Consider the following 25,459-nt stretch of genomic DNA (forward strand, 5'->3'; position numbering starts at 1 on the left):
TTATTACCTACTTATTTTCCAAAATTCATGCACTGGTGAATATTTTCTAAATAATTTGGATTTTTTGAATACGAATCCGCTATGCATTTTAGAATTTCTCAAAAGTTCTTTTCTCCAGAAATCCTTTTATTAAAAATGGGCACTCGGGGTAAAAAGTAACAAAAGGTATAGAGCAAAAAGTAACAAAAAAGCGAAGTAATTTCTGATGTCTCACGGCGAAAAGAAACGTCATTACCATGTCTCGCCGCTTGTTGTTTGCATTGGTCAAACGATTTGCAGTCTTTTGTGTTTTTTTTTTCTAAAATAGCTTGAAAAGCGCTTTTCTCATTATGTCCTCTAGGTATTTTTCCAAATTTACGGAAGCCCGTAATGAAGCGAATCAAAATATGATAATACCCAATGTCTGATACTATTTGCCCCAGCATTTTTGAGAATAGTCACAAAATTACCTTTTAGAAATTGGCTCGATAAACGTATTTCCTTACAAAATAGAGGAAAATTACTTTCACAAAGTTATAGAGCGGTAAATTTCCTATAAAACTGCGCTAATTAGAAATTCTTGAGGCGCTCGAGTAGCTTGTAAAAAAATAAAATATCCGTTTTGTGACTTTTTGCCCCAGTCTCCCCTACTCTCTAAATTGAATATAACAGTTGAAATAAATTGAATGTTTAATTTTTATATGAAATTGCGAGCATATACATATCTCTGGCAAATTATACACGTAAATTCATTTTCTAACAATATTTACAGCATTTATTGCTGATCTATGATTTATTATTTGCAATAACACGAAAATTTCCAACTTTTAATTTACTTTTCTCAAAATTCTTATCATTATTTTAACAAATTTTAACAATTTTTTTGAGGCACGACTTGAATCATGCAAATTATAGTTTTGAAAATTTGTGGGCATTGAGGTTAGCTTATACATAACCACCATAACCACAAATTCTAAATGAAATAACCTCTTTAATTAATAACAAGATGACCCCATGTCAAAATTAAAAGCAATTACAGGAGGTTCCGGGATTATGCATATTTTCGAGGTCGAGGAAAACCGCGCGAGATGGCTTTATGGACCCAGAAAATTTGCAAAATTTGCATATTAGCTCCAAATGGTATAAAATGGGATAAAATCAATATTGGAGTGCTCTAGAATCAATACCAAAAGGGGATGAAAATCAAGACGAAAAATAGGATTAAAATACCCCAAAATCAATACGAAAACTAGGATAAAAATATCCTGAGATCAAAACGGAAAATGGCATAAAAACACTCTAAAATCAATACCAAAATGAAATAAAATTAATACCGCAATACCCTTAAATCAATACTGTAATGAAATAAAATCAATACTAACGAGGTATTGATTCTAAAGAATATTTTTTAATCAATACGTAAATGGGATAAAATCAATACCGAAATACCCTGAAATCAATACCAGAGTGGGATAGAATCAATACCAAAATGGGATAGAATCAATACCAAAATGGGATAGAATCAATACCAAAATAAGATAGAAAATTCTATCCTAAAATACCCTAGAATTTAATACTCATGTGGTATTGGAGTCCTTTTAATACTAAAAGTATCCCAAAAATGTATTGATTCTAGGGTATTTTTTCTCCAGTGAAAGAAATCCGAAAAAGTTAAAATAACATTCCGGAAATGTTAATTTTACCCTGCAGGCCCTGCAGTATTGATCAAAAATCGGTGTAAATATTATGCTTTTTAGGTGTATTAGAGGTTAAAGTTACCCTTTTTCATGTTAATTTTACCCTCAAAAAGGTGTAAAATTGACATTAAAAAATGTGATATATTTTTACACCTAAAATGTGTTAAAGTTATGAGGGAAAAAAAGTTAATCGTACCCCGTTTTTTTCTCAGTGTCTGTACTGGTTCTCAGAGACTTCGCTAAAGTATGTATGCGTTATCCGGGTTCTCAAAGTGTTCCTTGAAAAATATATGGGTTCCCTGAGTTACCCCGTAGTTTCCCAGAAAAAAAAAGAAAAACATACGAATTCCCTGTGAGTTCTTTCAAAAATGTATGGGATCTCCGGGTTCCCAGAGTTTCCCTAGAGTATTGGATACTCGGGTTTTAATAAAACTCTCAGAAAAATGAATGAGTTCCCCGGATTCGCAAAAAGTTCCCTGATAAAATATGTATGGGATCCCAGGGTTCCCAGAGGGCTTCCTGAAAAATGAATGGGTTCCCCGGGCTCCCAGAGAGTTCCCTCAAAAATTTAAGAGTTCCCCGGGTGTGCAAAGAGTTCCCTGAAATATGTATGGGATCCCCGGGATCCCAGAGAGTTCCCTGAAAAATGAATGATTTCCTCGGGAGGCAAGAGAGTTCCTTGCAAAATGAATGGATTGTCCGGATTCTCAGAGAGTTCCTTGAAAAATGTATGGGTTCCCCGGGCTTCCAGAGAGTTCCCTAAAAAATTTACGGGCTTCCTGAGTTTCCAGAGAGCTCCCAGAAAAATTTTTGGGTTCTTAGAGAGTTTCCTGAAAAAAAATGTATGGATCTCTGGGTTCCCAGGAGATTCCTGAAAAATGTATGGATTTCCTGGATTTGCAAAGGTTTCTTTGAAAAACGTATGGTTTCACCCTCACCGGATTCCCAGAGAAGTTCTTTAAAAATTTATGTATTCCCCGGGTTCCCAGAGAATTCCCTGAGTCAATTTAAAGATTTTTTAAGTGCGTTTCTGTCCTTCTTTTTATAATAAAAATCACAAACTAAAGCCTTCTGTACTTACAGTGCTCTTTTTTTTTTAATTAATTTTCCTTGTAGAAAGCTCAGAAAAAAAAAGATTTTCACAAAACTTTCTGTTTTTCACTGAAATGTTGATTTTTTCAAATGTTCAAATCCAAATATTTGAAAGAGCTCCTCAGCGACTGCAGCGCTGACTGGCATTCGGCGAAGTTGTGGCCGTTCCCGCAAATATTCCGCCAAACGGCTTTGGATGTCATTTGCATTGCGTCCGTCGAAGCGAGTTGACATGCGCACAGCAACTTGGCGGAATTTTTGTGTTTTTCCGGGTGAAAATGCGTGAAAATTGTGTTTGAAAACTGTTGATAGACGTGTTGTGCTGAGGTGTCTTGTGCATTGAATCCAAATACTGTGCAGGAATCCCCAGGAATTGGGGTTGGAGAAAGAGATTGAAGCAGCTATTTTTTTTACACCACCACAGCAGCATATTTTTACATAGTTCCGTTATGTTTGTGGATTTTTGCCTTCTTCTCCGTGAAAGAGCTTTTTAAAATAATGCTACGTGGTCAGTGAAGTCCCAATTGGAATAAGTTTCCCAGGCAATACCAGAAAAATATCCAGGAATTTGTGCAGTGTGAAGAAGGTGTCCAGGGGATTTATTTCTGGGAGGGATTCTGGGAATGTGACGCGATCTTCTTGGTCCGAGAAGAGAAGAAGATTAGTGGGATCCGGGGCTGAGCAAGTGGATGAGAGAGAATATTAAGTGTGTGAGGTGCTTTTTGGTGATGATCGAGGAAGGTGCCACATTCCGGGAATTCAACTAAGAGAGAGAGAGGAAGAGGGCAGTTCAATTGTGGCTCTTGTGTTGAGATTGAGATCGTGTTGGTGACCTTTCGTGTGTGAACTGGCACAATTTACAATTTTTTCACACAATCAGACAGGATATCAGGCAATTTTCCAGCCTTCGCTGATATCCATTGTCAATTCCAAAACAAACCAAATGATTCTTCCTGCCTGAACATCCTCCCGCAGAGCATCATGTTTGAATTCGATAACAACGTTTGGACAACACAAATTGGTGAGTTATGGACCATTCTTCCGTTCTTTTTATCACCCAGAAATCCCCCCAAAAAAACTGCGCCTCTGCCCGAAGTTTACGCGGAATTTGCATAAATTCACTTCTCATGGCATTTGGCATTTTGTCATTTGAAGCCAAAACACCTTCTTTATTTTATTCTTCTCTAATCCCACTGATGATGAGATTTCTACCGATATACGGGAGAGCGGGGCTAATATATTCAAGGGCTCAAATTAATTCTTGACCAAACAATTTGTTCTAGATTCTTAGGCCTTTTATAGTCCTGAGGAATGATACCTTCCAACTCTTGGCACTTTTAGCAATTAATAAACTTCATTTGGTCAATTTTTCTAGGTGATTTATGCCCAAATTCATTATTAAACCTTTTAAAAACTTTTTTTTATGAGTCAATGCAAAATTTCCCACTTATGGCCACACTTGGAACCACTTTTGGCCACTGCTGTAAAACCTTAAAAATCTTTTAACTCTTTCCGGACCACAACATATCCAGAGAACGAATTTCAGTAAAACTTACTTTATTGTAACTGTGTTATCACACTTGCGCATTAAAATTTTAATTTGATTCAAATTAATTGTCGCTGGTGAGAGTCCTAATGTATAATTTGTGTGTTTGAATCATTTTATATTCAAAATTTGATCTATTTGTTGATAAAAAGGTAGACTTGGCCCGCAAAATTTGATATAAATTGATTTATAGCATTAATGCGAAAAAATAATGTGATTTTCTCTTTAATTTTTTAATGTGAAAAATATTTGTGCTTTAGGTAAATTTAAACTTATTTTTGCAGGCCAAGTCCACTTCTTTATCAATAAATAGAAAAACCCAAATATTAAGTGACTCAAAGACACAAATAACATATTTGGACGCTCCCAAGCGACAATTAATGTGAATCACATTAAAATTTTAATGTGCAAGTGTGATAACGCCGTTATAGTTTGTAATTATCCAAAAGAATCGGATTTTTATCGATCCTAAATATTTCAAAAAAATCTTTTTTTCCGTGGGTACCCAAAGTCCCAAAGGAGACGAAAGAGTTAAAGTACTTAGCGGTAAATTGGATGTTTTGTGCAATTGGATTTTTGGTATTTTATCAAAAAAGTAATTGGAAATAAGAAAATTTTGGATTGAGGTTATTTCGGATTAAGGTAAAGTTTACGCTTCGTTTTGAAAAAGTAGAGGAAGGTAGCGCATTTCAAGTAGATGAAGGTTTGTTTTAAGACCCATTTTCCAGAAGAACTATGTTTTAGGTTAACGTAGTAAGACAAAATTAGGTACATCGGAATCATACCTGATTTGATATTTTTTTGGAATTGTTTTAGATCAGGAGTGAGCAAGAACCGTTTAAAACCGAATGAACGTCAAAATTAATTTATCCAGTAGGGGAATGCTGTAACAGTGTGACAATGTCATATGACAAATTTAAGAATTTTTATGTGGGAAATTCGGAAAATATTGATTGAAAATCAAATTCATATCATTTGCTTAGAGCTTCATAGAGATCCTTGCAATGGCTATTCGAAAGTGTGACCTTTAATGTCGTTCTGTTCCCAAAATTGTTGCGAAAATTTGTCATATGACATTGTCGTCATATCGTTACAGAATTTCCCTGCAGGTAGCATTCTGACCATTGACGTACAATTTTTATTTGATGTTTGTTCTGTTTCAAACGATTCTTGTTCACCTCTGTTTTAGATGGAGTAAACAAAAACCACGAAGAAGATTTTTGAGTCAAAGTACACTAATAAACATAGGGGAATTCGGTCAGCTTTGGAATTGAACATGATGTAATTTAGCTTCGCAATTGGTTTGTTGAGCTAAATTACATCATAACAAGGTCCAGTTTAATTTAAAAATAGAAGAAAAACACCCAATTTCAAAGCTACCCCAATTTCAAAGCTGCCTCACTTCCCCCAAGGATGATCAGTCTATGACAGTTTGAGATAAATCTTTACTGGAAAGTTTCACCGTCTAAAATATTCTCCGGACTCAGGTTAAGGCCGTTTGGGTCCTAATACGGGTTTGAGACCTAAAGCTTAGCTCTATGGTTTAACATCTCTAATTTCTTATCAATCAATGAGTTTTTTTTTGAAAAATTTTGACATAAAATTCGATTCTTTACGGCAAATGATCCATTTAGATTCTGAAAAACCAATAAAATTTATTGGTAATTATGATTTTGAGATCTTCGGGAACTGGGCTAAACCTCAAATTAGAAGACTGCTTAAGTGTATAATGTTCATAGGTAATGACTCCACACTATTGCATCGTGCTCTTCCTCCTTGTCCAACAACGGGAAAAAAGGAAATCAAAATCTCAAAATTTCGAGTTAAAAATGATTCCGAAGTCCTGAATTTAACCCTTAGCAAATTTCCGAAAAATATGTTCTTTTTCAAAAGGAGTGGCAAACCGTCCCGGCTTTGCAAAGTGTTCGATTTAGTGACTTGTACGCTAGACCTGAAAAGTATTTTCGCATCATTTACCGTTTACCAGTTCACAACCGATTTATTGAACAGATTGAATCACTCAAAAGGTCGCTCAAAATAGCTTTCGGAGTAATAGAATTGACAGCGGTTCTTAACCGATTGTAAGTGGTTCAATCTTCTCAGAAATTCCAAGACCTTTCCAACGAGCACAAAAATGATACCATTCGGTTGAGTAATACACTCTCTAAAGCCTTTTTAACCTTTGACCTTGAAAAACCGTCAAGTACTCTCTGTGAAGTTCGAGCAGGAAAAAATCGCAATATTTTGAGGTTCCTTTCTTTTCTGGCGTTCATTTCTTACTACTTTTACCTGTTTTTACTTTAACCGAATGTTTTAAGTTTGCTTTTTTATGGATTTGCAATCAGAAACTGAATATAATAAAAATGACTAAGTTAAATGAAAAACGCGGTAAATTTGAAATTTATCCAAATTTGTTTTCTTTTTATTTTGAAAGCTCTTATAACTCTTTTGTATGCTAATAATTAGTATAAGATTCCCTAAATATCTTCTCTTGCAGTGAAGTTAAATAAAGTATTTTATGGCCTCAGTACACTAAAGATTTTACGTTCTTATTGAAGCAAATTGCCTACGCTTGCATAGGAAAAACTGTCAAATATGGACATAAATTCCTCTAGTGTGTAGACGCCATTAAGAACAAGTTTCTAGCGTTGTCTCTGATTTTCCTGCAAATCCTTTAGTTTTTTTGAAATGTTATTCGACAATGTCAATGATGCTTTGACTTTGGTCATGCAAGAGATTAATGCATTCGCCGGTGCTTTGTAAGTGTTGCGGTGGGGAACATTATGCAGGATGTTGTAAGGTATTTTGGGAACTGTAACTCCTTGTATTTACTGCAGGAATTAGAGTAACTTTGCCAATTGAGGTGAATTTCAAATTCCAAATTTGTACAAACGTGCGTATTGCCCCGCTTTCCCCTACAACTCTTTTTGCGAGCTAACAAATAAAAATGGTTATTTGCACAGTGAATTGGAAAGATAGCGTGTGTTAGTGTGCTCAAAAAAAAAGCCCAAGCAAATCATCAATTGATGCCAGTGATTCTGTGAGAGAGAGATCTCTCTCTCCAGTTTCAGCCTGGAGTGTGTTTGCTTTTCGTCACTCTCCACAATTCACTTTTCGAGAAGAATATTATATTGAGAAAAATTTTGGCGAATGAGCCACTTGTGAAATATCACAGGGGACAACCTTCAAAACCAGTGGGACCGCAATAAAATTCCATTTAAGAAAACAACGAGAAAATGCCCCACAGCCAAGTCTGCGAGATTGGGTTGTGTGAGGTGGTCACCAAAAAGACTTTCCTTGGATGACTCAAGAAGACATCTCTTGATTTTGTTTTTGTGTTTGCAAGAGACTTCTGATTCAGCAGATCGTGCGTGAAGATCAAGTGAGTAATTCAAATGATTTTGAGGATTGTTCTCGGTGTGATCTTCAAGTGTTTTCGTGACTAAAGATCTAATGACGAATAGCTTTGCAAATTCTTAGGAATCTTTCATGATTAGAAATCTTGGTGAGCAGATTCTTCAGCTGAAAGATCATTGATTAGTAATTATTACTGTACAGAGGGTACTGAGAGCGATCTTGCAAATTCCCTTATATCTTTTAATCCTTTTAAGCCTCAAATGGAATTGATAAGGCGTAAGTTAATGTGTTTTCATAGATAATCGCAATTGTCATTAAGCAGATCAAATGGAAGATTTCAAAAGCCAAAAACTTTGAACTAAGATTATTTGTGTTAAACCCTTTGATTCCAAATATCACTATCAGTAATTTTCCTATAGATCTAATACGGATTGAATCATCATTGAAGATGGTTTCATTTAAAGTGCAAATCATTATCTGGAAAGGGATGACTATTTTTTTTAATTTGATTTAGAATAGTATGAAAGAACTTTTTCTGAAAAATGAGAACTAATACAGATAGGTAGATTGATATTTATTCATCGCTAAATGCTTCGTAAGTGCAACATTTTGTAAGTGTTGGAACTGATATTTTATTGCGTCCACCGCCGTCTTAGCATCCAGATCCTAGGGCAAAACGGCGAAAAGTTTTTTTTACTAGATCGTTCAAGCCAAAAGATACTTCTAAAAGACATTTTTTTTTTGTTTTCAAAAATGTTTAAAAGTATACTTATTGAAATGTTAGGTACAGGAACCTTCTACTGCCTTTTTGCTTAGAATCAGATTAAATATCTTTTTTGGAAAATCATTTTGTACTCGTGATTCTTGAGATAAAGTAAAGTCAGTGTACTTAAATTGTAACTTGAATTAAGAATCAAAATGAATGGCCTAAGTGTTGTAGCGCTGCAATCCGAAATTTACATAATTTCCTTATCCCATTTGAGAATAGATAAAAGTCATATAGTATCTTCCTATCCGTCTCTATCTTTTCTGTATTGAGTGGCTCTGCTACTGTGGAAAGTGGTTCCCGCAGGTGGGGTACTTATGACACCGGTTAGAGTGGTACCGATTGTTGGGGAGATCGGTGGTATTCTACAGAAGTTCCGGTCTTTTCCAAAATTCGCTTCCCCTGACGTCTCAGTACGGTTCATACATTGTTGTGAATGAGACTTTTTACGACCCTTAGAAGCGGAGGAAGAGACCAAAGAGAAGGGGCTTAGGTTCCATTTATTTGCGATAAGATGGGTTTGGGAGTTCACGAGGTAGGGGAGTTGTGTTCCAATAGTGTTCCTTGATGGTATGGTGAAGGGATGACTTCTTGGGCTGCATCCCACTTCTTAATGCGTGTTTATTGCTTTTGCGGGAGCTAAGGATGGTTGGGATCTCCATTTGTAAGAGGTGGGGTCTCTATCTTCTAGATGGGGCAAAGGTCATACGAGTCCTAATGAGGAGACGTTGTCGAGCAAAACAGAGAGTAAATTAATGAAATCGCACTCGCATCCGTCACCTCTTTAGTGCAGAGAGAAATCCTTAATTTGCACATCCCGCAGATTATTGAGTATGTGCAACAACTACTTTTTTATGTTATAAAGTAGTCGTTATAAAAGGATTCGAATCTGCGGAGTGTGCGAGTGGGTTTCTCTCGGCTACTAAAAACCTTATGGGTTCGAGTACGATTTCAATAATTTGCCCACAGAAAGTAATACGTATAGTACTAAGAGGTAGAGTCCAAGCATGGGAGCATCCTCTCCCTAAATTGGAAGGGATAACAAGGCCCTTTATTCGTTAACGATGGGAGATCGATCTTTAGGACGACAGATTTATGGTTTCCTTTTTTCGGACTTTACGGTGCCCTTACATTACGGTGCCCCTTGAAACGACACCGATCTCACGCGGAAGGAGGTCTCCTATTATTGCCCATAGGCCGTAGCACTTAAGGAAGACGCCTTACGGCTTCTTAAGAAATAAACAGTGTTCATTAAGTCAATCAGCTTAATAAAGGGACTCTGGATGAAGGTCCCGGATTATTTCCCATGAAGCGTACAAGTGTGCTCAACCAAGAGTGGTCCTGAAGTACAAAGGAGATAGATAAACTTTTTAGCCTCGTCTGGCTCACGGACTTTAACAGGAAGTCAAAGAAACGGTTATGTCAGCTACCCCAAGGGGTAGGAGGACGGGGAGCAATTGCGACTGTTAGGCACGAAGCTGCGTTACAGAATGCTTTAAGACTTGTTATCTCTTGGATCAAGAACCTAGAAGCTACTTATGTAGTAGGACTGTTGAGCCTAGAGGAGTTGGAGGGAGAAAGCTCGTCCTGACGAAGACTCTTCTAGGCCAATGGTAGCAATCACTGTTCAGTTCGGGTAGTGACTCTGAGGGGTACTATAACGGCTAACTTCAGAGGCATTGTATCGCTCAGTCGGATTTCAACCTTGAAGATGTGAGAAAGCTTGGTTCGCGGCTCTTGTAATGGTGCGATGGGGGCTTCATTCCGGGAGGCCTGCGATGAAGGGTGCTTTAACATTTTTCGGTGTGGGGGTTTCTAGCATTCGTGCTACACTTACGTGTTCGGAACGGGGTTCGCTTCAATGTATATCTTTACGGTGGCGTGAGAAAAAGTGAACGGTGTTGAATCAATAGTTCTCCATGTTGGCCACCGCTTTCTGAACATTTGAGAGGCCGCCACCATCGCGGCCGAACTCTGTGGAACAGAGAACTCTTTCGTTGCTGGGTAGTTTAAACCCTAGACTTACCGACTGCCAAACCTGGCGGGAATTTGAACATTTGACATTGTTTGATGTCACCTATTCATTCATGGAGTTTGCCTACTCCTGAGTCCCTCTTGAACGCATACGCGATTAGGGTTTGACACTCCTGGACTTTAGTGGCAATCGCTAATAGAGAGGCGAATGAGAGAGAGTTGGTTAGTGACTAGACTCGGACGAGTAAGGACGTCCACGCGTGCAAACCATATCGAGGATCTGGTTGAACGAGGGGATCAGGTGTTAGGTTTGGATCTCGTTCCTGACCCCCTTTCTAAGAGCGCACAGATCCTTAATACTTCCTTTTTGGTACTCGAGTATAATATTCTGATGGAATTGAAGTTAACAATAGTTCCAGTCCGTGTACGGTACCCGCTCAATGAGCAGCCCGTTCGGGCTTCATAGTCATTCGCTGATATATCGGTTGCTCGCATGAGTTTTATTCTTAAGTTTAAATGGCTTACTTTGTTGCCTTTTCTATGTCCTTTCGCCAGAGAACTTTAGGCGTCGTCTTTTGAGGTTGTTTTGGGATGATTTCACATCACAATACTACTTTAATAATTTCATAATTTCAAACTTCGTTTTCTTAATGGAAGTGTTTGAAGGATTCGAAGCCAGAGTTCGTGCGAAGCCTGAAACCTTCCTCTAATAGGTTTCCTTTCACAGTTTTGATTACAATGATAAATTGATATGCTAGTTAAAACCGAGACCTTTCCGAAAATAACCGGATTCGTTCCCTAATCTTGCCTAATTAAGTTCGACAGGATTCCAGAAGATTTTTTTTAATTATTCTTAAATTTCGATAAAAAACAAAAAAAAATATAAAAAAACAGATATTTTAACGTCACCCTGTTAAAAATTGTTTGCCAAAGCGAAAAATCTACGGTTTTCTGTTTTATACTTAAAAAAGAAGGGAAAGATGTGGGAAAAAGGTAATGTTTCTTGCACAAGACTCACTTATGATCTTATTGGTAAAGAAATCTCATGTCTCAACTACATAACACACCCAATGCCAAAGATATAGAGAAACAATTTTTCTTATTTCCAAAAAAAAAGAGAAGAAAATGAAAAGAAATAAAAATACAATTTCTCATGTGGAATGGAAGAGAAGCGGATGGAACAAGCAACCAAAACTAATTTATATTGAAATTCATAATATAAATTATTATGATTAAAATATCTCCAGATAGATTATTAACGAAGGCATGAAGAAAAATGAAGAAAATATATTTCAAAAAAAAAAGAAGAAGAAAAGATGATCGAGGAGGAGACAACATTGAAATCTCATCTCTTTTCCCTATGTCTTAACCCATCTCCTTGTGGTTGGCTTTGCCCTATGACGATCATGTTTTGATCATCACACGGATCGAACTGGGAGAGAACTGCTGAATTACGGAACCGGTTGACGGCGATATCTTTCTTCGCGCAGGCCTCCAAGAGAGTAAGTTCCAAGTCACCCAGTGAAAAGTATCTGTATACAAAACCAAGTATATATTCCTCCTCTGCCCAAAGAGAGTGTCATCAATAGAGGAGAGGAATGGCGCAAAACTAAAATGCTCCAGCAATCTCTTCAAAAGGCCAATACAGCAAAAATATATATACGGCTCTTGTGCAACTTGCATCTTTCCCTCAGCATCTTGTTTCAACTTTAATTCGCCTTCAATATTTCTCTCTCTTTCTTTTGTCCATGCTCTCACTCTTTCACCATCTTTGCCACTTTGCTGGAACCTCTTATTTTCTTCTTATTGCGTTTTTCAACCACATTCCTTAGCTGCCTCACACACTATTTTATTTCATTTTTTTTATTTTCTTCAACATTTTATTTTTCAAACCATTTGATATCGGGGAGTCTTCTTCTACAATCTGGCTGCGGTGTGAGGGAAAAAGAGAGACAAGCACCCAGTTGAGATGACCTCAACCGAAATTGTAACACAATCATCTTCCTTACACTGTACATCTTCTTTATTGCTTCTGTTCCATTGAGAAATTATCTGGGAGATTGCGTATTGCACTTTCTTATGCACAACTTCCACACCAAGCAAAAATTCATCAATTGAACTACTGTTTTCTCTTCACAAATTCTTCACCAGCATCTCAGGGCAATGATTTTTGCAATAGGAAAAGATGCTGGGCAGAGAATTGACTGTGTGGAGGTTATCGCGGAAGTCTTATTTTAGATTAGGAGAAAAATAGCAATAAACTGGAGATAGGCAATTGAAGAAGAATGAGGAAGTGTTTTGAGTTAGGTTAACAAATACTTCAAGCTTCCTTAATCGGTCACTTAAAGTTATTTAATTTTGCTTTGATTAGTTCAGAACGATTTGGGTTTAGTGTAGAACGGAAATTCTGAAGATTATTTAAGGTTATGAAAGATCTAGGACGAGGTGGCTGAATCAAATTTAGGATCTTGCCTTGGAACGCCTTATGTCCTAGACACACTTACGACTTAAGCCGAGAGACGACTTAGTGGAAAATGATGGAAATGTAGTTTGACCATTATTTGTAATATAATTACGCTAAGCCGTGTCTTGGCTAATCCTCAGGTCTGTCAAGGCCCTTATGATTGACCGTGTGCATCTTCCTGATCCGGCGGAGGATCGATAGGCGTTGGCTGTTAACCTAGATGTCCTAAGCCCACGACGCCAATACGGTTAATCGGTTAAGCAAGCCTAAGGGGCGAATCCAACCCTTGTTGGTAAGGTCTGGATGTCAAATACAACATATTAAAATTTTAGTGCACTCAATTTAAGAAATTACTACTTCACCTATGGGTACGAGCTGTTCTTTCGAACACACCATGATGCTCTAATTCGTCTGAGATTGGCATTTAACTCATGTTTGCGGTATGTCTTCGGACTTCGTAAATATAATCATATTTCTGCATTTATCGACTCCATTCTCGGTTTTCCACTGCCCGGCTATCTCGATACCCTTGTGGTGGATTTCATCTCCAGGCTTCTTTCCACTGGTAAGCCGCGGTACCTCGCAGAGTTTATGGTTGCTGGATCATCTTCCAGGTCTTCGTGTCTCCGTGTGCCCAGTTCAGGGAGTCCCAATTTTCGCAACTCCATTTTTGTGGAGGGTGTCATACTCTGGAACACTTTGCCCAGAGAGTGAAAGAGGGGGCTTATCCTAAGTCTCGTGGCCTCTATAGGCTCCTAATTTACCTTACTTTATTGTATAGGGTCAATTTTGTACAGAGGACAATTTGTCTTATTTTAAATTAAATAAATTGAATTGAAATAATGTCTTATCTTTTATAAATAGCACTGTAATTAAAAGTGAGATAATGTAGAAGATTTTCTGCCAGACAACAGCAAAGTAGCGATCGCGTCGTTACTCTCTTAGTCGTTGGCAACCGTTCTTATTACAATCTCAAGATTGCCTCCCTGACTTGCTTCAGAGTGAGTGGTATGACACCTTGAAGTCATGTACATGTAGTCTGTATATCATGAGAAGGCTCAGAGTATGGATACTGAGCCTGCGATTCCAAAAAAGAGGACCAGTACCTGTTGAGAGTAAGGTCCTTGACATACTTAGAACTTAAGCCGAGAGACGGCTTAGTGAAAAATGATAGAAATGTGGTTTAACCATTATTTTGAATATAATTACAGTAAGCCGTCTCTCGGCTAATCCTCAAGTCTGTCAAGGTCCTAAATGTCAGTAGTCTAGAAGGCTACACAGAACGCACTGCCTTTAGAGTCTGGTACCCAAAGTTTTGGCTCGAAGTGACGCACGGAAATTGGACATTCGATCGAATTTGTTAAAACTGGCCTTCATCCTCTTTCCCGAATCAAATTCTGGTTGACAATTTGTTCTTTTGGATAGTTATATGTAGGGAACTAATTCCAAAGTATGAATATTTTATATTGAGTAGGGGAAAGTACTCTCCCTTCGAACGTTCATGCCTTCGAATAATGTGAATTTTCTTTTAGTTTTCTTAAGAGACTTACACAGTTCTATTAAATATTAGTGATCGGATTATCATCAATTGTTGATAATTCCGTGATAATTAAGTGTAAATCTTTTACGAAAAAGAAAAGAAATTCACATTATTCGAAGGCATGAACGTTCGAAGGGAGAGCACTTTCCCCTATTAGGTGCGTCCAGTAATTGGTCTTAGAGTTAGTTGCAGTTTGTTTGGAAATAGGTACAAGATTCATTTTGGGGGCAACTATCCATCCAACTTTAGCTACTTATTCGGACCCAGCCTTAGCTTCAGCCGCTCCTAACGCCCTCCTCGCGTATCATGTCCTTGCCAACTCGCTCGTTGCATCCAGGCCTCCGTTCGAGGCCTTTATGAAACCTCTTTTTAGGTTATACCTTACTTACGGGTTTTTGGTATTGAATCAGCCAGTCCTTCTGATAAATTGCATTAGACAAACCGGCTTCAATTTTGGCAGGTCATGCCAGTTCAGCAACATTTTTCCAAGTAGCGCTCGTCTGGTGTTGTAAAGGCTGGAACAGTGACAAACATAATGCAGGACCGTTTCCTCAGTGTTGTTACTTGTTACAACCTCTACAGGTTGTACTACACTCAATACGCAGTCTGTTGAGTTGTTTGTTTAGTCAGTGTCCGGTGAGAAGATCAGTAAACTGCCGCGCTTTGCAGCGGTTACACTTCATCAGATACTCCGTCCTCTAGACTGCTTGATGCTCTAAACTCGTGCAAGTAAGTCTTCCTTAATGATGAATCGCGAGGCTATCGGCCTCTTCGTTACCTGCAATGCCAAAGTGCCCAGGCACCCAATGTAGACCGATCTCACAAGTAAGTGAGACTGCTTCTAACATTTTCCGGCACTCGAATACTACCGAAGAGCGGAAGTTGTTTCCTGACATAGAAAGTAAAGCAACTCTGCTGTTAGAGAATATGTTTATTTTCCTGCCAGAAACACCAGGTTCAGTAAGGCTCTGAACCCCGATTAGGATTGTTGTGACCACAGCCTGGTATACTGTAGTATACCGGCAGAGTGGCACAGACCCACCAAGTCCGAGCTCCGGAGAGTGATACCCGGTCTCTGAAGAACCATCTACTTATGAGCCGTCATTAAAGAACGCTACCGTATCACGAGAAGTTCTTAGTGCATACTAAACTGTAGACCACCCAAAAATCCGTGTTTCCTAAGGAAAGGTAAGGAGACCCGTAATCTCTGGCTTGTACCTTGTTTTACAACAACAACAGTTCAAAATGACTACATGGAAGTTAAAAAGCCATGTAAGTTATTGTAAAGGGCAAGCGACCTCGAGGCAGACCTGAACCCAAGGCAAGATCCCGAAACAAATTCAGGATCTTGCCTTGTTACGTCTTGGGATTAACTCTGAACACCCTTCTGAAGTGGCATCGATCAGGCGTGGGTTGCTAGCCTAGGTGCCGTACACCTGCGACTCCAATTGGCATAAGCGGTTAAAGGGGTGCAATTACGGCTAACTTCAGAGGGTACTACATATATCTAGTACCCTCTATATAGATAGATGGAGTGGTTATCTCGAAGGCCCATACGGGTACCTTTGTAGCTCAGTTACAAATCACATTCTTAGGTAGCGAAAGGTTTCCAGTTCCATTGTTGGTAGTGGCAGGAACTTTTCCTATCTCTGCTTTGCTTAGGTTGATCTGCAGGATTAGAAGGACTTGCAAGGGAACTAGTGATAATACTAAAGAGTTACAGTCAAAAAACTATATTTCACTGCTTTAGAAAAGGAAGATGTTCAGGAAATTTTGTGATCCAGTGCATAGAAGAGAGGGATTAACGCTACGGATCTATATACGGCTAATTTTAACAAGGCTTAAACTGTCTCGTACGACGTATATCAGGGCGCATATGTGTTGCTCACATGAAGTATTCGGATAAAGTGAAAATATCACATGAAATGGCGTTTACCTCTGTACAATTATTACGTAGCAACTGTAGTATTATCTAAGAAGGTTATGGCGAAATTTAAGTCCGCACCGTCTCTTTTACTTTAAATAGAAAATTATTTCTTTTTTAATTTTACTGAAATTCTATATTTTCTGAAGTTCAGCATCAGTATTTCTTTTAGTAATTCCAAAAAATAATACATGTAAAATTATTCCAAAACTTGAGTAATAAAAAAATATATTTTACTGAATTTACTTTAGAAAGATGAAGCACTTCATCATCACACTGTTACTTTCTCGATCGTAGGTGAATCTCTTGGTTTAAATTGACTCTGGTTAGGCAATTAGGGTTAGAGACACTGCACACAGAGAGTTGAAGAATTAAGGAAAAAGCCCACCATCACGGAGAATTCCATCCTCAATTTTCCAACAGTAATTCAATTTGATTTCCTCTTGAAAAGCAGGGAAAAAAGAAATGAAGTGTTTCTTATGCTTCATCATTTTATGTCTTTAACTCACAACTTCCCCTACTCATTTCTCAATTTGTCGGTGTCTTTTACTAATCTATTTCGATGTGTCTGTCAGCAATGGAGGGCAGCACGAAATATAGAATTACATAAATCAATGAGAAATTTCTTGGATTTAATTTTCACTACAAAATAGGGCTTCTTTCATTTTCTCCTTTTGGTTATTTCATTTTTGTGTCTTTCACCCAAGAAAAGTCAGAATGGCAAAAAAAATATTGCAATTCTATGCACATTTATATGGGTAGAATTTGTGGAGAATGGTTAGGGGGAAGATTTATTGGATTTCAGAGTGTCAATTAAATAATCCGCGGGAGAGCTTCCGCAGTTGAAAATTAAACTGGGATTGATTCCAATATAAAATGATCAATGGTCGATTGTTTCTGCTGAGAGTGCGATCAGCGAAGGTCACAACATGATCAGTCTCTCTGAGAGATGATCTTGAAAGACTTCTGAGAAATCAGACCAATTAATATCTAATAAATTCTTATCGATTTTCTTGATCTTGAATCCAGAAGCAATGTAGTAGTGTCTGAGGTAACAAAGACTGGTCTTTTACTCACAGAGGTGAATTGATCCACCTGTTTGGGAATCTACGTTGGGGGAATTGATGAGGGAAGTACAAGTGACTCAGAAAAGCTGTAAAAGTGAGTAAATTAGAGGTGTTCATGCTTCAAATGGCCACAATTGCAATTTAGGCGGTAGAGAGCTAAGTAAGACATATTATGGAGGTTCTGGAGTTCAATTAGATGATCTTCCTCTCGTTTGCTCGCGTTTATTGACGAGAGCAATGTATAGTAATTACACATTTATTCGTTTGACTTATACAGCTGTAGAAGTCAAACGGTTTGAGATATTCGCTTCGGTTTTTTAATAGATCCACCTTAAAAAAAGAAAAAAATTGGAAAATTGCGTATATTCCTTAATGGTTACAAAGATCGAATCCGAGACATCAGATATCATGTCCTGTTTAATGATTTACTGAATACTGAAGTTATATCAGGCTACTTCACAAAAATCGGGAAGACTTCATCAAAAATGTTTTTTTTTTTATTCGAGATAAATGTAAGTTGAGATTGAAATTGTTGTGAATCGGTTATACGTCCGTTCCTTCATTTTCAACCGTTTATCCCCATTGAGGTTGCGGATTTAGAACACCCAGGTTAGCGGCCCACGCCTGGTGATCCTCTGCCACTTCAGGAAGGTATTCGGCATCGATTTCAAGACGTAAGAAAAAACTGCTCCAAAGGGGCATTCCCTATTTGATCTTGCCCGGCAAAGTATTTCCCAAAGTCCTTAAGAGAAAGTGTAGAGACCTAGTCGAGCCGAAACAATGTAGGTTCAAACCTGGTAGAAGAGCCACGGACCAGTTTTTTATCCAAAAGATGTTTATCGAAAACTCTTGGGAACGTTCTGTTTTAGCTTATGATTGTTTCATAAATTGCAAAAGGCATATAACCGAGTACCGACAAAACAAGTTTGGGGTGTACTTTGTACTGCTCGAGCATACGGTATAAATGAGGGTTTGATTAGAGGGGTCCCGGTCAAAATCCCAAAAGCCAAAATCCCGAAAGCCAAAATCCCGAACGCCAAAATCCCGAAAGCCAAAATCCCGAATGGGCCAAAATCTCGAAAGCTAAAATCGCGAATTCTTAAAAATGTCATAGCTACTCTCACGATTGCACCTGCGCTTGCAGGAGGCAAAGGGAAATCTTCTGTGTCTTGGGAAATTATTCTATACATTTTCCTCCATATAATTTCATGCCTTTCACGATTTTGAACATTCGGGATTTTCGCTTTCGGAATTTTGGCTTTCGGGATTTTGGCATTCGAGATTTTGGTTTTCGGGATATTGGCTGCTACCGGGCTAGAGTCATCTAGTACTGTACACAGGGGCTCTGTTCAGTAATAACCTTTCGGAAAGACAAAGCCCCTATAAAGCTTTTCGAACATCGACTGGAAATCTAAAGTAGAAGTTCACATATTCGCCGCTTTAGCGCTGTCTGTTCTTACATTTCGAGTTTTCGGTATTCTTTATGTTGCAATCGTTAACAGCAACGTGACAGTGCGTTGCTTTTGTGTCTTTTACATTAAAATAAGTTTCCTTTTCATGAACTTACTCACTTTTAAGCAACACGTCGGGTTAAATTTTCTTCCTACGAGTTTTTAGGTAGATAAGTTCTCTTAGATACACCTTCGAATCGGTGCAGTATAAACCGTAACTGGAGAGAGCTCCAAATGGAGAAGGTTATTACTGAACGTAAGGCGATTGTAGTAGCTGTGTTCGCATAAACTGATGCAAGTCAGAAAGCTCCCAAGTTACATGTACTTGACCGATTTTTTAATGTTTGTACTGAAACAGATATGACGCTGAACGTGGTTAAGTCGGAGTTTAGGTTGATCTTCTGACCAAGCAGTAGGCAGGTAGTAGGATGGATGTAGTTCTGCTTACGCATCGGTTAGGCTTCTTCAGTAATAAAGGAGTTCGGCAGAAGCATGGTGAGGGAACCTAAGCTTAGTCATTCGGTTAAATTGCCGATTTTCAAAGCGGTTTTCTCAAGGGTGTTCTTTCGTATTCTCTAAATGTGGTTAAAGCTGTTGAGATGACGTACCTATGGGCGGATAAGGGAATCATTCGTAGAAGTCGAGTGAGGACCGTAGTCGTTCGCAATGAGCTCTCAATCAAGGAGCTGTTCCTTCGTATTCATGAGGTCACAACTTCGATGAACACAAGTTCAAGAGTAGGGGATTCCAGAAATCGCTCAGGGAAACACACCGTTCCCTCTTATACCTTGTTGTAATCCTAACCAAAACCCTGAAATGAGTTACAGTGAAAAATTTGCAAGACTTGACCACTTATGAAGGCTTGGAGATCGAGCCGAAAGCTCTGGAGGTAGTTGATGTGTTTCCCTGAGTGATTGTTGCCTCCCGGCGACTTCCGGAATCCCCTACTGTTGCTTGCAACTTCATGTAGGTTTATTCCCACAATGGATGAACAAGATAGAACAAGGTAGCGGAAGCAAATTTAGGATCTTGTCTGCGGTCATATTAGAATCGACCCCGATCATCTTCCTGAAGTGGCGGAGGATTGGTAGGCGTAGGTTACTAACCTGAGTTTGTTGCAATCAGAGAATGTGTAATCAAGCAGGGATGAGGCGAAGTGGAAAACACGTTTTCGGAAAACCAGTGCTACTCTTTTCCAGTTCCCAAACCCTGGTAACCTGGACCTGTGATCCATGTTATCGGTTCATGGGAGGATAGGTCGGCTGTCTCCTCGAAGTGCAGGGTCTACCCTGAGAATCTTTCTCAGCTGGGTTGTCTATTTAATTTATCCAAAAAACCTAGCAAGTTCAAGTATTCCACAAAGTCTTTTCCACTTGGCCACTCCTTTGTGTCTGATGGTTCGTTTCTCCGTTGGAGAGCATCTATTAAGATCGCATATATTAGAATTTTTGCCATTTTGAGGAGCATTTCATCCATATCGCTATATAAAATGAAATGCTTGGAAGAAGATTCAGAAAAGAGTCCGTAGATTGAATTAAAAGGTCTTGGCTTTGGCTGTTGAGTCCCCCATGGGTTCTTCTTCTTCGACTGCGGAGAATAGTGTACGGAGAACAGTGCTTAAGCCGTGATTGAGGGGGAGCAAGGGGGGGATCCATTGGGCTTGTACCATTTCATTATGCGGAATTCCATCTGGTCGAGTGCGCAAGAGAGAATCTTCTGGGGGGCTTTTGGCTCGCGCGATCATTGTAATTCTTTCCCCACCTTTTTTTATTCGCTCTGGGTATATAAAATCCAATTCTCTCCATATATATACTCTTCTGGTTCACACACTGAACCCTTCCATACGCTCTTGTTCCTGTATCCCACCTCTTTGGCCGTACAAAACCGAGGAGACTGCAAATATTTCTATACCTGTACAAATATAAGCTATTCGACATTGTTTTATATCTGAACTATGCTTTTTTTCTACTGCAATAAAATTAAATTGTGGATCTTTTCTTCTGCCGAAGATAGATAAACTTTTTTTTTATCTTCTTCATGTGTATACGCACAATAGTCGCATGCCTTCAACGTCTCTCTAGTGATGTCTTTTAAATAATTTAACCTAACATATGAAGAGATACCATCGACTCTGTTGAGGAGGAAAAGGAGAGAAAAAAAGAGAACCGAGAGTTGACTTGTCCAGAAATCTCCACTGGATATACTTTTTCTTTTATCTCGCGCACACCTCTTTGAATATTTTACCAATAATATATTTTTCATCGACTTTTCTATTCTGGTGCGGCTAGAAATCAAGTTCTCGGACAGATTCCAGTTGCTATTTTAAATTTAAATAATAAGAATATTTTCAACATTCTATTTCCATACTTCACACAAAAGCCATGGCAATATGAGGGAAATACAGGGTGTTCAGGAAAACATTAGCTAAGATAGTGATTTGGAATTTCAGTCTAAAACTTTTCTTGCTTTTCATGTTTCTATTGGCCGACTAGGGATCTCAGTGGCGCAATAGGTAAGATCGTTGGTTCTTTAGTGAATAGGTCCCCGGCTTGACTCACAGTTGTGAGTTCGAGCCTCGTCCGGTGCAAAGATCTGACCGTCTAGAAAAAAGACATTTTCACTGTGATGTAACGTAATAAGAATGCACCGCCTCTGCCCAAAAAAAAACTCCGAGAGCATTGAAGAAGCATCCAAATTGCGGGGAAGGCGCTCCTGTAAGATCTACAATCAGCAAATTCTTCCAACACGGGATATACGACAACATGATTGAATTGTAAAAAAAATGGTCGACTTGATTGGGACCTTATTCATGGCATCAAGAACTTATAGAACAATTGTACACATAAATAGCATGAAATCGGGAACTGGGCTAAACCTTAGGTCTGAAGCCGGCCTAAGATTAAGAGATTAAGATTTGTCTATGGCTCGGTTATATTTCTTTCGGAACCGCTGCACCCAGGCCACGTATTTGGGCCCATTATGCACGCCCCATTCTCCTGTTCTATCTTAACCCCCAAGGCGGGTAAACCTGCTCTATATCACAGTGCTCTGTGTGCGTTCTGATACACACAGTACCGCTTTATATCACGGTAGATCAGTCTCGGTTTGTGGATCTGGGCAGTGAATGTGTATTTGTTTTCGACTGAACTCTGCATGTCGAAACTTATTTCCTATACCAACCTCTCTTTTTAGGCGGTTTATTGTCAATGCATTGGCATTACTTTTCCATTCACTCACTGGACGAATTCGAGACTATTCAACAGCTGAAAAATCTGCAGCTGCCCAGTCTCGAACCCGAGACCTCACAGTTATAGAGCCACTACTCTATCCACTGATCCACTGAGGTGCCCAGCCAACCTAATGCACTGCTTCTGGTTTTTCTGTTTCAATTTTAACCAATGATACATTTAGGCGAATTGTTCATAACTTAAGACAGCTTCTAATTTTGGACACTTTGATCGTAAAGTTGGACACTACAAATAAATTGATTAAAATTACGGAATGTGCTTTAAATATTTAATGAATTATTAATTTTAGAATGTATTAACACTTAACTGTTGGAAATTACAAGAGGTGTCCAAAATTACAAGCAAGGTGTCCAAAATTACAGTCAAATTAATGTCTATTTTTTATTCGTTTTTAAATGTTTTAAGAATTTTAGGGAAAACAGAGGCGATAATTTTTTTTGAAAGTAGCAAACATGACTTGTTCTAAGTGTACCAAATTTATGCATAGTTGCATCAAGCGCAAAAGTCTAATGTTTGAAATGTAATATTTTTAATTCAAATTAATTGTTTTTGTTACTTCTTTTTAAAGAGTTTTCCTTCGAACCTTGTAGGTAGTTTATCGTCTTTCTTTTATCTAAAATCATTCTTAATACATTTTAAAATGAATAATAACATAGATATTGTTTTAGGTAATATTTCGGACACTTTGATTCTCATAATTCCTTGCCTTTCTGGAAATCTTAAGACCTTTTCACATCATCTCGTTCGTCGAAGTGACATTTTTTGTTTTAAATTTGAGGAACAAAAGAAGTGGCCGTAATTGTAAGCTGGCCGAAATTTGTAAGCTGGCCGAAATTTGGTACACTTTGCCTACTTCAAACCTTGAAAATTTGTGCTTATATGCTAACTGTCTCAAATTATAAGCATTTCTCCTTTTTTCCAGAATTCAGAAAGATATTTAGAATTCAGAAACATCTCACCATGTTCTCTTTGTTCCCGGGATAGAGACCAAACTATAAGAGATATTCACATTTGGTTTTCAGAGACCCCCCAATGAATAAAAATCAGAAAAGTTTCTTTTAAAAGTAGAATGTATTAGCTTATTAGTAAGGACACCCTGTTAATATAAAGAGAGCGGTTCGTTATGTTATATTTTTTTCTCAGTGAGATCAATAACAAGTTCTGCGACACTATGGAGTTGTTCTAAGACAGAGAATTTCACAAGATTCGATTGAAATAAACTATATGGAAGAATGTGAGGAATTGTGTTAGAGTGTGTTTGCGTATAGAGTTGAGAAATAAATGATTTTTTTACGAGTCTATAGACACTAGAAAATCATGTTCAATTTTCCACCCTAGAATCTTCTCCTCATTCTGGAGTCTCTCTATAAAAATTTTATATTTTTTTCACTTCTCGCGCTTCGAAAAAATAACGCATTATTTCTTCCTATGCCTAATCATCATCATGCATGAGTTTTCATTGGAAATAGCACTTGAATAAACTTCCAAGTGTAAATATAGATCTCTCTCACTCTCTTTATTCCAACTCAAAATCCATAGAATTGTTGTTAACTCTGGCGCTCTCGAGAGATCTTTTGAAAATGCATTATGTACATAAGGAAAATGTAAAGGCTTATTTTACCCACCTCAATGCAAAATTGCTTGTGACTTTAATGAGGCATTTGGAGTAGAATAGAATTTAATTTAAGGGACAAAAATAGATTGTGAAAATGCAAAAGGATGAGGTTGACGGGTTCGTTTTCGCATCTGGCATACAGATTTTTCTGGTTTTTGTATCCTCTTATTTTTATGGAATATCTCCTGGCATGGCGTGTGTTTAGTCATCCACATATGTGCTGTGTAAATTAGAATCCTTGTGCCTTGTGTCTATTTTTGGTTAGGGGCATATTATTCAAATGAATTTGTCAGAGTTGCTTTTCTGCAGAAGCATTTGTTGAAAAATAGAAAAGATGTGTCACAAAAGCCAGTAGCAAAGCATACAGACGCATAATGTACAATAATGGGCAAAAAAATGACATCAGAAGTTCTATTATTGAATTCCTGTGGTATATGTTTTTTGTGTCACTGAAGAGTCACTCTGAGGAAGGCATCAAATCATTTCATTGTAACTTCAGTGTTTTTTTTTATCGTGGTATTCTTGTGAATGGAATTCAAAATGGATATTCAGCAAGAATCTTCCAATATGTGAATGTTTATTAATCAGTTACGTTGACGCGGGGGAGCGTGCAAAAAGAGCCAGTCAAAAGAGGAAAATAAGGGAGAGTGGGGCAGTTTCGTATACACTTGAATATTCTTAAAGGATTTGTAAAGCTTTTATGATTGAAACAAACGAGGATTTTAGTAAGAGGTGCGCTAAATTGGAAGATCATCTCTAAAAGAAACCGTAAAGAACAAGACTTTGTTTGAAAATTTGGAAATCACTTACTATAATTTTCCAGCAAAATGTCAAAAATGTGTCTCTAATATTTTGTTTTCAATGTGGTATCAGAGCTAAGTCGGCGGTGGACACACAGAAATTCACTATAATTAAATTAAATTCAATTCAATTAAATTGAATTCAAATGATCACTCGGTATGACATATGTCAAAGTGACAAGTGACAAGTTTTGCGAATGAAGGTTGCGTTTGTTTGTTTACGTTACAGATTACTCAACGTTTTTACGAGATTTTCAATCCTCTGCCAAACGAGTTTATAGCGCCTGTCCGATCCAGTCAAACGTCAATTCAAAATTTAGAAAAAATTCAATATGGTAACTGTCATCGAATTTCCAACCCTTAATTTTTTATTGTACAGTAGGCTTTCTCAACCCGGGCATTTGGGATCGAAATGTCATCCGTATTTTGGAGAAATTCGTTCGTGACACTATTTTATTTAAAAGATTTTTTTGTTCATATACCTACTCATAATCCTTGTAGTATTTAATTAAAAAGTAGTCTTATCTCAAAAGAACCGAATCTTACCATTCATAAGTAGAGTTTAAAACTTCGAAGATCTATTTTAAGAGCTAAAAAAGAGACATTCTTACTTTTTGATAATTCATCAAGGTGAATGAAGTACATCCTGTTCGATTTTTGAAGTGCTCAAGTGTTAAAATGTGTCGGTCTTCACTTTTTTACGCAGAAAAACACAAAGCAACGGCGTTTACTGCTTCTGTCGAAGTATTTAATCACTCCATAATAACTAAGTAAGTTTTTTGTAAGATTTTTAGTGTGATGGTTCATAAATTTTCCCACCTTGTACGAAAATTTAGTATGAAAATTCGAAATTGAATTTGAATTCTTCGAACATCAACGACTTTTTGTGCAAATAGAGTTCAATGTACCTTTTATCCTGGACACTATTGAAGAATCAAA

The 25,459-nt window shown here is 37.8% G+C and overlaps 1 protein-coding gene across 4 annotated transcripts in view; it reads left to right on the top strand.

The window, feature by feature from the left end:
• Window positions 1–2,969: 2,969 nt before the first annotated feature.
• Window positions 2,970–25,459, top strand: part of LOC129810164 (spectrin alpha chain, non-erythrocytic 1) — a 95,585-nt gene continuing 73,095 nt past the window's right edge. For 3 of the 4 annotated variants that reach the window (XM_055860475.1, XM_055860472.1, XM_055860476.1), the window contains exon 1: window positions 2,986–3,789. In XM_055860475.1, coding sequence (XP_055716450.1) covers window positions 3,750–3,789 — 40 coding nt within the window. In that variant the 5' untranslated portion in view covers window positions 2,986–3,749. Of the gene's footprint in view, window positions 3,790–25,459 lie in introns of all 4 variants that reach the window. The other variant, XM_055860471.1, reaches the window with a different exon arrangement.

Source organism: Phlebotomus papatasi, chromosome 1, assembly GCF_024763615.1.
Source record: "Phlebotomus papatasi isolate M1 chromosome 1, Ppap_2.1, whole genome shotgun sequence".
Classification (NCBI taxonomy): Eukaryota; Metazoa; Arthropoda; class Insecta; order Diptera; family Psychodidae; genus Phlebotomus; species Phlebotomus papatasi.